The following is a 13,025-nucleotide window of genomic DNA, read 5'->3' on the forward strand; positions in this document are numbered from 1 at the left end:
AGGTCCCTTCTAGTTCTCACCTCTTTTGGGTGACTTTATTTTATGGATAAGTAAGCAGAGGCTAGGAGAGAGGTGGCATGGCTGCTCAGTGGCAGAGCTGTAAGCAGACCCTGAGCCTTTTAAATTCCAGGATAGAATTCATTCCATTGTACCATGTATCTCTGATGGTTTCCATTTTACAAATGTAACAATTTAGGCCAGGAGAGCTATAGCTGGAAAAGATCGCTAGCTGGATCCAGATATTCCCTCCCTATTCTGCTGTGTCTGTCAAGAGACTCTGGGGCTGAAAAGACATTGCAGGAAACATGAATTTGCAAAAACAGGCAGGCCTTCTACCATAGACAAGGACTATTATTATTGAGGCACGTATTATTTGACCACACTGCACTCCAAATCATGACCATATCTGACTAGAGGAATTCAAAAGGATAAAATACCAAAACAAGGTGCACAAGTCATATTCTAAGACCTCCTATCTATCACCCTTCTGTCATACATACATGTACAGGCTTTTAAAATTAGGGTCTGTTTCTAGTTTCCTATTGGTTCATCAATGTCTTGATCTTTTCCCATTTGTTATTTAATTAATTTATCCATTTCCTTAAGTCTTCCCTGAGTGCACATATATCATAAACTTTGAGGACTCCTGTTTAGGAAAATGAAAGAGCATTTTTCTTCAGTCATGTTTTCATAGTTACAACTTTTGAGGACAATTTCTTGACAGACGTTTGGAAGCAAGGCATAGGATGAGTTCCCATGGGATACATTCTTTGACGTGAAGTCACCCAAACAAAGGGTTTGACTAAAAAAAAAAAATTTTACATTGCCATCATTATTCATGCAGATGATTCTCCATGAACTGGCTAGGCTTTGTTAGGATATGCCTTTACTTTTATTCTTGGGTCCATGTAACTGCTCTGTCCTATTCCCTGTATTTATACTACTTTGTAACAGGTAAAATTCGATTTTTTTCCTCAAAATTTGATTTAGTGTTGATTTCTTTGGGTATCATTATCTTTATTATTAGTTGTGTGACTTTGGGCAAATTATTTAACTTAGGCCTTTGTGTCTTCGCTCGTACATAGGGGACAGTAATTGTACCTACCGAGAGGACTGTTGTGATATCAAATGGACTATCAGAGTATAAGCCCCAGCCTTGCACTGGGCAAGGAGTAAGAGTTCAGTAAGTTACTGTACTTACACTATGTCGATGCTTCTGTATACCTTTATCTATAATGTATACGTAAAATCTATACTTGATTTCTTTCATGATTTTTTTTTTTTGTGCACTGTAGCTATTTATTTTACTTATTTTCTTGCTTTCACTAATAATATTACACTTTAGAGCTGGAGTAAGTATATTAATTTTTGTTATCCTAAGTTTGCTGGATATTAAATTTACATACAAATTGAGTTTACTTCTGAATTCTCTATTTTGTCTATTGTTCTACTTTTGAATATGTAAAGTACTCTTTTATTTATTTAAAAAAATTTTTTTTTCAAAGATTTTATTTATTTTTCTTTGTCGGACAGAGTACAAGCAAGGGGAGGGGCAGAAAGAGAGAGAGAAGCAGGCTCCCCACTGAGCAGGAAGCCCGAAGCAGGACTCAATCCCAGGACCCCAGGATCATGACCTGAGCTGAAGGCAGACGTTTAACCGATTGAGCCGTCCAGGCGTCTCTGTAAAGTACTCTTTTAAAAGTTATCACTCCATACATGTTCTGAATACGGTAGGGCGTGTTTCCCTTTGTTACTCCTTTGCTAGAGAATCCTTTGATATTCTGAGCATTTATTTATTTATTTTATACAAATTTTAGAAGTATGCTAGATATATAGTATCTTCTAGCTAGTATGCTAGAAGTATGTGAAGATACATAAAGTAATATTTTGGCATCTTTATTGGCATCTTGTTAAATTCATAAGTTATCTTAAGAGATATTGTCATTTTTATTACAGTATTTATTATTTCCTGTCAGGAGCATATATGTCCACACTTATAGAACCTTCCTTACTTTCCCATTATTTTTTGTTGTTTTCTTCGGCAAAGGACTAAGAGACAGAGATTTCTGTTTTAAATCATGTTCTTGGGAAACTAACTATATGCTTATTTATAAGAAACACGTGAAGGTGGTTCTGTCCACCTCAGATCCACGCTACTTAAATGGGGCCAACGTGGATCATTTTCCTCAGCTATAAATTTGGGATGCTAATATTCGTTTGAATGTCTACTACATTGCTGTAAGGGTTATCAAGTAATATATTAAAATTTTTTGAAAATGTTCCAATATAAACAAGGGCATGGTATAATGAAACAATTATAAAAACACTTTTGCTTCCCAGACAATAAGATTCTAGCGGGCAGGAACCACATTCTACTCTTGGTGTCCACAATATGGTGGCAGACCATGATAGGAGCTCGGTAAATACTTCTATGTTAGGGGAAAAAGTAGGTAGTAATAATATTACAAAAAACAAAAGGAGAAGGAAAGGTTTGAGGAACGGTATGCTCTAGAGAGAATGAGTTTATTTAATTTTACTGGCACACTTCTTTCATGTCATATGTAATAATCTTTTAATTCAACACTGATCCATATATTTATAAACTTTCCTTCTGCTGGGTTCCCCTTGTAGCAAAATTTTCCACCTTTATATTAATGTGGTATAAGCTATTTGCTTTCCTAGAAACTTTCTATTGCTTCCTTCCCCCCACCCCCCATAGTGTAGCTGCTCTTCTGAAAATGAAACCGTAGCTGGGAGTGAAAAGAGAGATGGGAGTGGAGGGAAATGTTATATAATCGTCCAACATTTGACTCCAGAACTAAGGAGCAGAAATATGCCAAGATCACAGTAATAACCATTGCCATGCCAGATACTAACCAGAAGTTTCTCACATACTGTTCTTAACCTCAAATTAAAGGTGAACCAGAAGGATTTCTATCTGCCAAAACTGTAGTTCAGGTTTTTACTTTCTTTGAAACCTTTCTGGTTCCCCAATGTCTAAAGCTAAAACTCCTTCTCACACCGTGTCTGCAGTCGGGAAAGAAGAGCCCTGCTGTAAGGCTTTGGCTGTTCACAGAAAAAAAATTTTTTTTTGTTTAGAATTATCATTTGTGGGAAATTTTGAAGTATACAAACACATTCCACTGACTTGATATCTTAAGCATTTGTGCTTTTTTTTTTTTTTTTTTAAACCATCAAGGGCTAACAATGTGACCCTGTCATGAGAACTGGTCAAAACTAAAATATTTGCATTGAGGAGCTGCTGGGTTTTTTGGTTCATTTGCAACATGGAGTCTGATGGATGCTTTATGTACCAGAATGATCTTTCAATTTTCTGAATTAAAAATAATTAAAATAATGTCAGAAATAAACTTTTAAGGTTCAGCATCATTAATATCTTCTTTGGATCCAAAATGCATTAAAGACTCACTCTACATACAAACTCTGAAGGGAAGTACGTGAATCATATAACAAAATCTGCCTGGTAGTTAAGAAAATACTTTCTCCCAAATTAATTGTGCTGAAATCTTCATTCTAACTCACTGAAGTGGGTAGGGCAGGTGTTTTTATTGTTGTATTTCTCATTCCCATCTCCCCCTTTGTATTGTACAGATGGATTAACTGAGGTTAACGGAGAAAGCTATAGGACTCAGTCCAAACCTGATCTTCTGACTTCAATTCCTATATATCAGAGTTTCTCAGTGTTGGCATTATTGACACTTTAGGTTGGATAACTCTTTGTTGTGGGGGGCTGTCCTGTGCATCGTCAGATGCTTAGCAGCAACTCTGACCTCTATACACTACCTGTGAGTAGCACCCTACCCCCCCACCCCCCGCAGCTGTAGCAACTAGGAGGTCTCTGGACGTTGTCATATGTCCCTTGGGGGTAGAGGACAAAACTACTCATGACTGTCACTATAACCTTTCCAAAATGCCAGGTCACCTGTAAGTGATAATTCACATCATTCCCACAGAGGTCAATTTGACTTCATATTACTCTGCCTTATGATACAAGGTTGCTAGATATATCTTCAGACACCAGCTAGGTTGTCTCCATGGAGAAGACTGTGGGGAGTAGTCTTAAATTTGTTAAGATTTCTTTACTCAATGGGGATAGGCTCCCTCAGATTAAAGCAGACATCTTGGACAGACTTGGTTTTCTCTCTGATGAGCCACAGATCATGATGCATATTAAGGAGCTATGGTGGTCAATAGTGCTATTCACCAAATATTTCTGTTCTTTCCCCATTCTGGGCCCAACTCAGGACTGCATTTCCTGCCCCCCCGCCCCCCGCCCTTATAGTTGTTCAGTGCTTTGCAACAAGTTCTGGCCAATGCGTTGAGTGGAACCTTGTGTCACTTTTAGGATAGAGCAGTAAATTGTTAATGGCAGGATCTCCTAGTTTTCTCTTCCATCTGGCATGGTTAACTGGCAACGTTTGAGATGGTGGTTGCTTGGGTGTCTCTGCAAGGCTGGGTCCCTGAATGACCAAAATGAGTAGAACACTACTGCCCACCTGTAATAAATGTAGCATGAGTAAGAAGAAAATCTTATGTTTCAAGCCACTGAGATTTTAAGGTTGTCTGCTAGTTTAGTAGAACTCAGCTTATTTTGACTGATATAAGGAGCTGAAAGATGAGAAAAAAACTGAAAAACAGATTTATGTTAAATCAAAGTCTCCTATATAAAATAGAAGATATAATATAAAGCCACTTAGACTTCCTTAAGTCTTAGGGTTCTCTATTTTCAGTCACTAACTCTCTAATACTTGAAAAGAGTTTCAATGTAGATTTCTACATACCTGATATGATATGTAAATTGTATTGTTCTCTATGCCAAACTCATTCTTTCATTCATTCAAATAATATGTATCGAACACTAAATATATCCAACTACTATCTGGGTATCTTTAAAACAAGGATGATGATGTGGGCTTCCATGTAGAATATTCAATGCTTTGGACCGACAAGGTTTGAAATGTGGTTTCATAATGGATGGGTGATATCAGGCAAGTGACTTAACCTCCTCACGCCTTACTTTTCTCAGCAGTAAAATGGAAATCACAAGAGTGAAGAGTAAGTGAGGAAATGCACCAAGAGCTTAGAACAGTACCTGGCACATGCTAAGTGTTCAAGAAATGGCAAGTTCTGATGTTTCTAAGGAATGTTCTAGTAAGTGATGAATCGAGCTCTGATATGGGATGACAAATTGCAAACATCCCAACACAGGTCTGCTTTATTCACTGTTTCATTCTAAATGTCTAGCATAGTGCTTGGCACAAAGAAGATATTTAAAAAACATTTACTGAATATGCACAGAAGCATATAGGGATGAGAAGACAGACTCCTCGGTTGACTCCTAACCTTGCCATTATCTCCTGCCTATCTCACCCACGCTGCCCAGCTCTGGGAACCTGGAATAATCATTGTGCTAGACCTTTTTACTCTTTTGTAAAATGAAAAGATGACATAAAAGAGCTAGAAATAATGTATCTATAAACTAGAACCATAATCTACCACACTTTTCAGAAAAAGGATGATAAAAACCTACGACAATATAATTTGAAAATAATAAACATACTTGAAAATAATCAATAGTATGGAGACTCTACAAGTTGTTCTATTACAGTTTTAACATTTTCAAAAGAAATTTAATGGAGATTGTTTCATCGAAAGGGCAGTAAAACTCACTGGCATTAACATCATCACTCAGATGTGCTAGATTTCCCTAAGAAATCTGCGGAGAGGGAAGGAGAAGGAAGTTGGAGACAAAGAAATTAATGCACAAACTTGCAACTAAAAGAGAATAAATTCTGGATATCTGAAGCATAACACATTGATAATAGCCAACAATACTATATTACATACTTCAAAATTGCTAAGAGACTAGATTTTTTTTTTAAGATTTTATTTATCTGTTTTTTAAGAGAGAGAGACAGCCAGTGTGAGAGGAAACACAAGCAGGGGGAGTGGGAGAGAAAGAAGCAGGCTCCCAGCAGAAGAGCCTGACGTGGGGCTCAATCCCAGAACTCCGGGATCACGCCCTGAGCCGAAGGCAGATGCTTAACGACTGAGCCACTCAGGCGCCCCAAGAGACTAGATTTTAAACGTGCTCATCACAAAAAAGAAAAGATAATTATGTGATGTGAGAGAGGTGTTAGCTAAAGCTACAGTGGTAATCATATTACAATACATAAGTGCATCAAATTAACATGTCGGACACCTTAAACTTACGCAATGTTATATATAAGTCATATCTTGATTAAAAAGCAAAAAAAAAAAAGGATAATGAGGGGTCCTGTGGCTATATATTAAGCCTTTTTTGGTTTTCCAATACATCAAGGCTTCTATGTGAAAGAGAAAAGTTTAACTCACAGGCAGTGCAATCAAAATGACTTAAGCCTTCAGAGTCTCAGTCTTTCTACCTGTTAAGTGGAATAATAATACCTACTCCATTGGGCTTATCATGAGCATTATAGTAAATAATGTGGCAAAGGACCAAGTAAGAAGCAAAGTGTCAATAAATAGTAGCAATTAATAGCATAATAATAATTATTATTGCAATTATTTATAAGAAAACCACTTTCTTACAATGTTAATAGCATTGAGAGTAAGTACTCTGGCTGACATTACAGAGTATGTAAATTGGGTTATGGTATGGGTTTTAGATATGTTAATGTAGCATCCAGAAGAGACAATAGGTGAAGAAATGTATGCTTGTTAGGTAATCCTTTTGTGAAGTGTTGGATGGTGAGCTGAGGAAAAAAAAATGCTTAAACTTAGAGAAAAGGTCTGGAAAACAAGAACACAGAAGGCTACTACCAGAGTAATAAAAAAATACTACCTAGCTAGCTGTGTGACCTTACTTAATCTCTCTTTGCCTCAGTTTCACCACCTGAGAAAAATGGAGATAATAATACTGGACGAGACTGTTATGAGAAGTTAGAATTCATATTTGTAAATCGATTAGAACCATGCCTGGAATACAGTGAGTGCTATGTAAGTGTTTGTTAAACCAAAACAATGATAAGAATGGCTGAAAATACACAGAACGGCCTGTTAGGGAAACTTTAAAGATTGGCAAGGTGGCCTTCTAGGAACATAACCTGGAAAGCTACCAGATTCATTTGTCTATACAACAGCTGGGACTCTTCTTATGTGCAAGGTGAATTGCTGTAGCCATGAAAAAAGCTGACTCACATTTGGAATGACAGAGATGGATCAGAGGCAGAAGGAGCCCCAGTTGAGACTGGAAACATCATAGATAATATGATATACCTTCCTGTGGGCTTCCACAGCATTCCCTAATTATTTCACAGCTTCTTAGTTGCCTGTTAATTGTATGCAAGTATCTTCCCAAGGCAGAGCTCCCTGAAGGTGGAGGCTGAGTCTTGCTCACGGTGGAATTTCCCTCCTATAGTGCTCAGTAAGTATATGATACAGTCAAGCCAAAGTTGAATAATGAGATTAGACCTATAACTACTGAGCACTCAGTACCTGGGCCCCTGAGGCTTCACACCCCACTTTAAACCCTCCATACTGATCTAAATAGCTCAATGTTAATGTGTGGGAAGGGAGACTGTGATCCCAAGAACATGGCCCTGTGTAAAATCCTAGTCTTTTCTGTAGCGGTGGCTTACAACTACCCAGTAGTAAAACTGGCTGAGAAGCCTTCTGCTAAGGGACTTCCTCCAGCCATACTTCTCAGTCCATCCACAAACACCTTAGTGCTGTCACAAACAAGACACATCACCTTTGCAAATGAGCAGAATTTTTCTTCCTTCTTTCTATCCATCTTCAAATTCCTTTCTGCACTTTCCTTGAGACTATCTCTGTCATACATCCCTCTCACTAATCTCTCAGCTACCACTTCAAGAATCACATTTGGATTACCACTGTAGTGTCTTACTGTGAATCTGCCCACATACCACTGAAAGACAAAGCTTCCTAAAATACAAGTTTTATCACATTTCTTTCCTGTTCACAATCTAGGTTCCTTATTTATTACTTTTATCTAATCGACTTTGGTTATCAAGAACCTCCATATTTTGGTCCTATTCTATCACACTTCCTACCAAAGCTTCCAAACTCATTTTGTGAGATTAGCATTACTCTGATGCCAAAAGCAAAGAAGAACACCCCCCCCAAAAAAAAACACACACGTGAAAATTATAGGCCAATATTCCTGATGAACATAGATGCAAAAATCCTCAACAAAATATTAGCAAATCAAATTCAACAAGAGATTAAATGGATCATATATCATGACCAAGTGGGATCTGTAAACCACTCAACGTAATATACCACATTAACAGAATGAAAAAAAAATCATATGATCACCTTAATAAATGTAGAAAAAGCATCTGATAAAATTCAATATTCATTTATGGAAACTCTTAACAAAGTGGGTACAGATGAAATGTACCTCAACATAAAGAAGCCATATATGATAAACCCACATCTAACGTCACACTCAACAGTGAAAATCTAAAAAATGGAAAGCTTTTCCTCTAAGATCAGAATCAAGGGCGCCTGACTGGCTCAGTCAATAGAACATGTGACTCTTGATCTCAGGGTTGTGAGTTTGAGACCCACGTTGAGTGTGGAAATTGCTTAAAAATAAGATTTCTTTTAAAAAAAGAATTTGCCTAAGATCAGAATCAAGACAAGGATGACCATGCTAGTCACTTTTACTCAACACAGTACTAGAAGTCCTAGCCATAGCAATTAGGTAAGAAAAAGAAATAAATGTCATACAAATCAGACAGGAAGAAGTAAAATTGTCCCTATTTGCAAATGACATGATACCGTATATAGAAAACTCTAAAGACTCCACCAAAAATTGTTAGAACTAATAAATGAATTCAGTAAAGATGCAGGATAGAAAACTGATGTACAGGGGCGCCTGGGTGGTGCAGTCGTTAAGCGTCTGCCTTTGGCTCAGGGCATGATCTCAGTGCTCTGGGATCGAGCCCCACATCAGGATCCTCCACTGGGAGCCTGCTTCTTCCTCTCCCACTCCCCCACTTGTGTTCCCTCTCTCGCTGGCTGTCTCTCTCTGTCAAATAAATAAATAAAATCTTTACAAAAAAAAAAGAAAACTGATGTACAAAAATCTATTTCATTTTTATACACTGATAACAAACTATTAGAAATAGAATTCAAGAAAACAATTCCATTTACAATCGCATCAAAAAAAAATAAAATACATAGGAATAAATTTAACCAAGAAGGTGAAAGACCTATAAACTGAAAACTACAAGACATTGGTGAAGAAATTGAAGAAGACACAAATAAATGGAACGATATTCTGTGCTTGTGGATCGGAAGAATTAACATTGTTAAAATGTCCGTACTACTCAAAGCAATCTACAGATTCAATTCAATTCCTATCAAAATTCCAATGACATTTTTCACAGAACTAGAGCAAATAATTCTAAAATGTGTATGGAACCACAAAAGAACATGATATCCAAAATAATCTTGAGAAACAAGAACAAAGCTAGAGGTATCAAACTCCCTGATTTCAAACTACACTACAAAGCTATAGTAATCAAAAACAGTACAGTATCAGCATTAAAATAGACACATAGATCAATAGAACAGAATAGAGTCCAGAAATAAACCCACACACATACCGTCAATTAATTTACAACAAAGGACACAAGAATATGCAATGGAGAAAAAATAGACTCTTCAACAATGGTGTTGGGAAAACTGGGCAATAAGCTCCTTGATGTCAGCCTTAGCACTTTTTTTTTTTTTTTGGCTCTGACTCAAGAGGCAAGGGAAACAAAAGCAAAAATAAGCATATGGGACTACATCAAACTAAAAAGCTTCTGCACAGCTAAGGAAGCCATCAACAAAATGGAAAGGCAACCAGTGAAATGTGAGAAGATATTTGTAAGTCATATATCCAATAAGGGGTTAATACTGAAAATATATAAAGAACTTGTACAGTTTACTGACAAAAAACCCCAAACGATCTAATTAAAAAACAGCAGAGGATCTGAATGGACACTTTTCCAAAGAAGACATACAGATGACTAATAGGCACATGAAAAAGATGCTCAACGTCACTAAGTATTAGGGTAATGCAAATCAAAAGCACAATGAAATATCACCCTATACCTGCCAGAATGGCTATTATCAGAAAGACAAGAAATAACAAATATTGGTGAGGATGTGCAGCAAAGGAAACATTCACGTACTGCTGGTGGGAATGTAAGTTAGTGCAGCTGCTATGGAAAACAGTATGGAAGTTCCTCAAAAATTTAAAAATAGGACCAATATATAATCCAGCAATTCCACTTTTGGGTATTTATCCAAAGAAAACAAAAATACTAATTTGGAAAGATGTATGTGTCCCTATGTTCACTGTAGCATTATGTACAATAACCAAGATATGAAAATAACCTAAATGTCCAATGACAGAGATAAAGAAGATAAAGAAGACTTGGTGCACGCGTATGCACACACACACACACACACACACACACACACACACACACAGGAATACTACTCAGCCATAAAAAATGAAATCTTGACATCTGCAACAACATGGTAGACTTTGAAGGCATTATGCTAAGCAAAGTAAATCAGATAAAGACACATACTGTATGATTTCACTTACAAGTAGAATCTAACAAAACAAAACAAACAAAACACAAAACCCCAGACTCACAGATACAGAGAATAGTTTGGCGGTTGCCAGAGAAGAGGGGGTTGGGGTGATATGGATGAAGGGGATTAAGAGGTACAAACTTTCAGTTACAGGTTACAAGTCATGGGGATGTAATGTACAACATGGGGGATACAGTCAATGATACTGTATTAACTTTGGAAGGTGACAGATGGTGACTAGATTTATAGTAGTAACTGTTTCCGCAATGTATATAAATGTCAAATCACTATTGTACTAATATAATATTATAACTAATATAACATTGTATGTCAACTATTCCTCAATTAAAATAATATGAACACTTAAGTGCTTATGAAAGGGTTCGGGATGCCCATCTTACTGACCCAAACATGCCCACTGAGAATGAGGGCGAAGGAAATGGCTCTGACGAGGGTCCATGTGGCATTAAGAATGAGAAGACCTGCTGCCATCAGCTTCAGATTTTTGTGTTTCCGCAATGCAATAAAAAAGGCATGGGCCAATGACAACTAGATGTAGACTGTGGGCTAGTCCACATTACAAGTCTGATGCCAAAATGCTTTACACAGTCCACCTAACAGATGGTATGTATTTCAGTCATTACCAATGCGAGTAGGATTCAAACCAGTGACCCCAGGGGTGAGAGGTTGTATATCCAATTACAAATTCCCACTTTTCTTAAGTGTTAAGATGCCTAAAGCAATATATTTTATTTACATCAAGTTACATTGTATAAACTATATTTGATAAAAGAGATGACTTCACGTTCTCAACTTAAATCAAAGAATGCTTACTTAAGTATTTTTTTAATTGAATCACGCTTTAATGCCATCGTATAATCTGTTGGTTAACAGTGCTCGTCTTGATTATTCTAACAAAGGGAAACATGGAAATTAATACTTAGGTTGTACAGCTTATGTCATCTATAAAATTACACATTAGAAAATTCAAAAGAGATACCTGGGACATCTGTGAAGGTTTCTCCAAGGACAGACACATGGAAATTGAGTCCTAAATCCTTAAGGTGCATTAAAACCTTAAAAAAACTCTCTGGATCTTTATCATGCTCCCTGGAAATAAACACACAAAATATAACTTGTGAAACCTTAGGGTATGTGTTAGAAACGATGTTTTCACTTTTCACGGTATCAATTCCTTTTGTGGTCTATTGCTAGTTAAGGGAGCCTCTGGCATCCAAGCGCAGATTTCCCCCTATAACCTTAAATTGTAGCATCAGCATTGAGTGATTTCATGGATGTAACTTCTCTCTCATGAATCAAAACCCAGTTCTATTGAAATCTTAAGGCTCTGCAGCCTTTTATTAAAGGAGAAATCTATCTTGTTTTTCACATTTTTTTTGGTTTGACTATAGAAAGTCTAGTGTATTTTCCTTTCTCCTAAAATGGTTAATTTTCCACTTAACACAGGTTTTTAACAAAAGAAAAGACCAGTCTTCAAAGGACGATTCTCTACTGATCATGAGAATGTACCAAAGATGTTTTTCATTTTCACGGGTCTGAATACCTTCCTCTCACATTTACTGAACCCCTTTGTGCCCACAAGGAATGCACAATTTAGGGAGCAAGATTACAGACTCTCTCACTAATCTCTCATTTTAAATAATTGAATGGAGAATTATAAATACATCAAAAGGGGGTAGGCCTGAATCTAAGTCCGCTGAGTATTAACTCAGGAGTGGAGGTTAGTCAACTCATAAAAGAATAGTAATAAAGATAATTCTTTCAGTTAGGAGAGGCTTTGAAAAATATGGATTATTTTTGTTTGTTTAGCTTGTCAGTCTTCTTTATGATGACAGAATGAGAGGCTAAAGGACACTAAAATAAAAAAAAATTCATCAGTTCAAGAAATCACATTAAAATGAAATGAGTTATTTTTTACATTGTAAGGTGTGAATATTTCAGTATTTTTTGCAGTTAATTGCACTGTTTTAAATTATCTTATTTCAGACAGATGTGGACCAGATGTCTTCAAAATATTTGCTTTTTTATTTATAATTCAGAATTTTAACTTATTTTTTTATATTACAGAGAAATAGTAATATATCAGCAATTGAATTTCTCATTTACCAACTAATTATGTAAAATAAATCTGTAAATTGATCAAACTGCTATATGAAATATGAAAATTACATCATTCAGGAAATCTCATGAAAAATGACATCTGCAACCCTAAATGTGTTAATTCACAATTCAGTCAATATTTTCAGTATCAAGAACTAAAACAAATGCATCTTCTGATTAACATTTTAAAACAGCACTTATAATCTTAAGGAATTATGAGATCTTATAGAATTTGAGTTCTATAATAACTTATTTTAAGCTCTGTATCTCTTGATTGGATT

General features: G+C 36.3%; 1 protein-coding gene across 13 annotated transcripts in view; it reads right to left on the reverse strand.

Annotated features, from left to right (window-relative positions):
- Positions 1-13,025, reverse strand: part of GTDC1 (glycosyltransferase like domain containing 1) — a 374,816-nt gene that overhangs the window by 16,847 nt on the left and 344,944 nt on the right. For 12 of the 13 annotated variants that reach the window (XR_004623455.1, XM_034654524.1, XM_034654521.1 and 9 more), the window contains one exon: positions 11,624-11,733. The exons of the other annotated variant lie outside the window; for it this stretch is intronic. Coding sequence is in view for 11 of the 12 variants with exons in the window: in XM_034654524.1 (XP_034510415.1) it covers positions 11,624-11,733 (110 nt within the window). In the remaining variant the exon portion in view is untranslated. The remainder of the gene's footprint in view (positions 1-11,623; positions 11,734-13,025) is intronic. 13 annotated transcript variants of the gene reach the window in all.

Source organism: Ailuropoda melanoleuca, chromosome 2 (genome assembly GCF_002007445.2).
Source record: "Ailuropoda melanoleuca isolate Jingjing chromosome 2, ASM200744v2, whole genome shotgun sequence".
Classification (NCBI taxonomy): domain Eukaryota; kingdom Metazoa; phylum Chordata; class Mammalia; order Carnivora; family Ursidae; genus Ailuropoda; species Ailuropoda melanoleuca.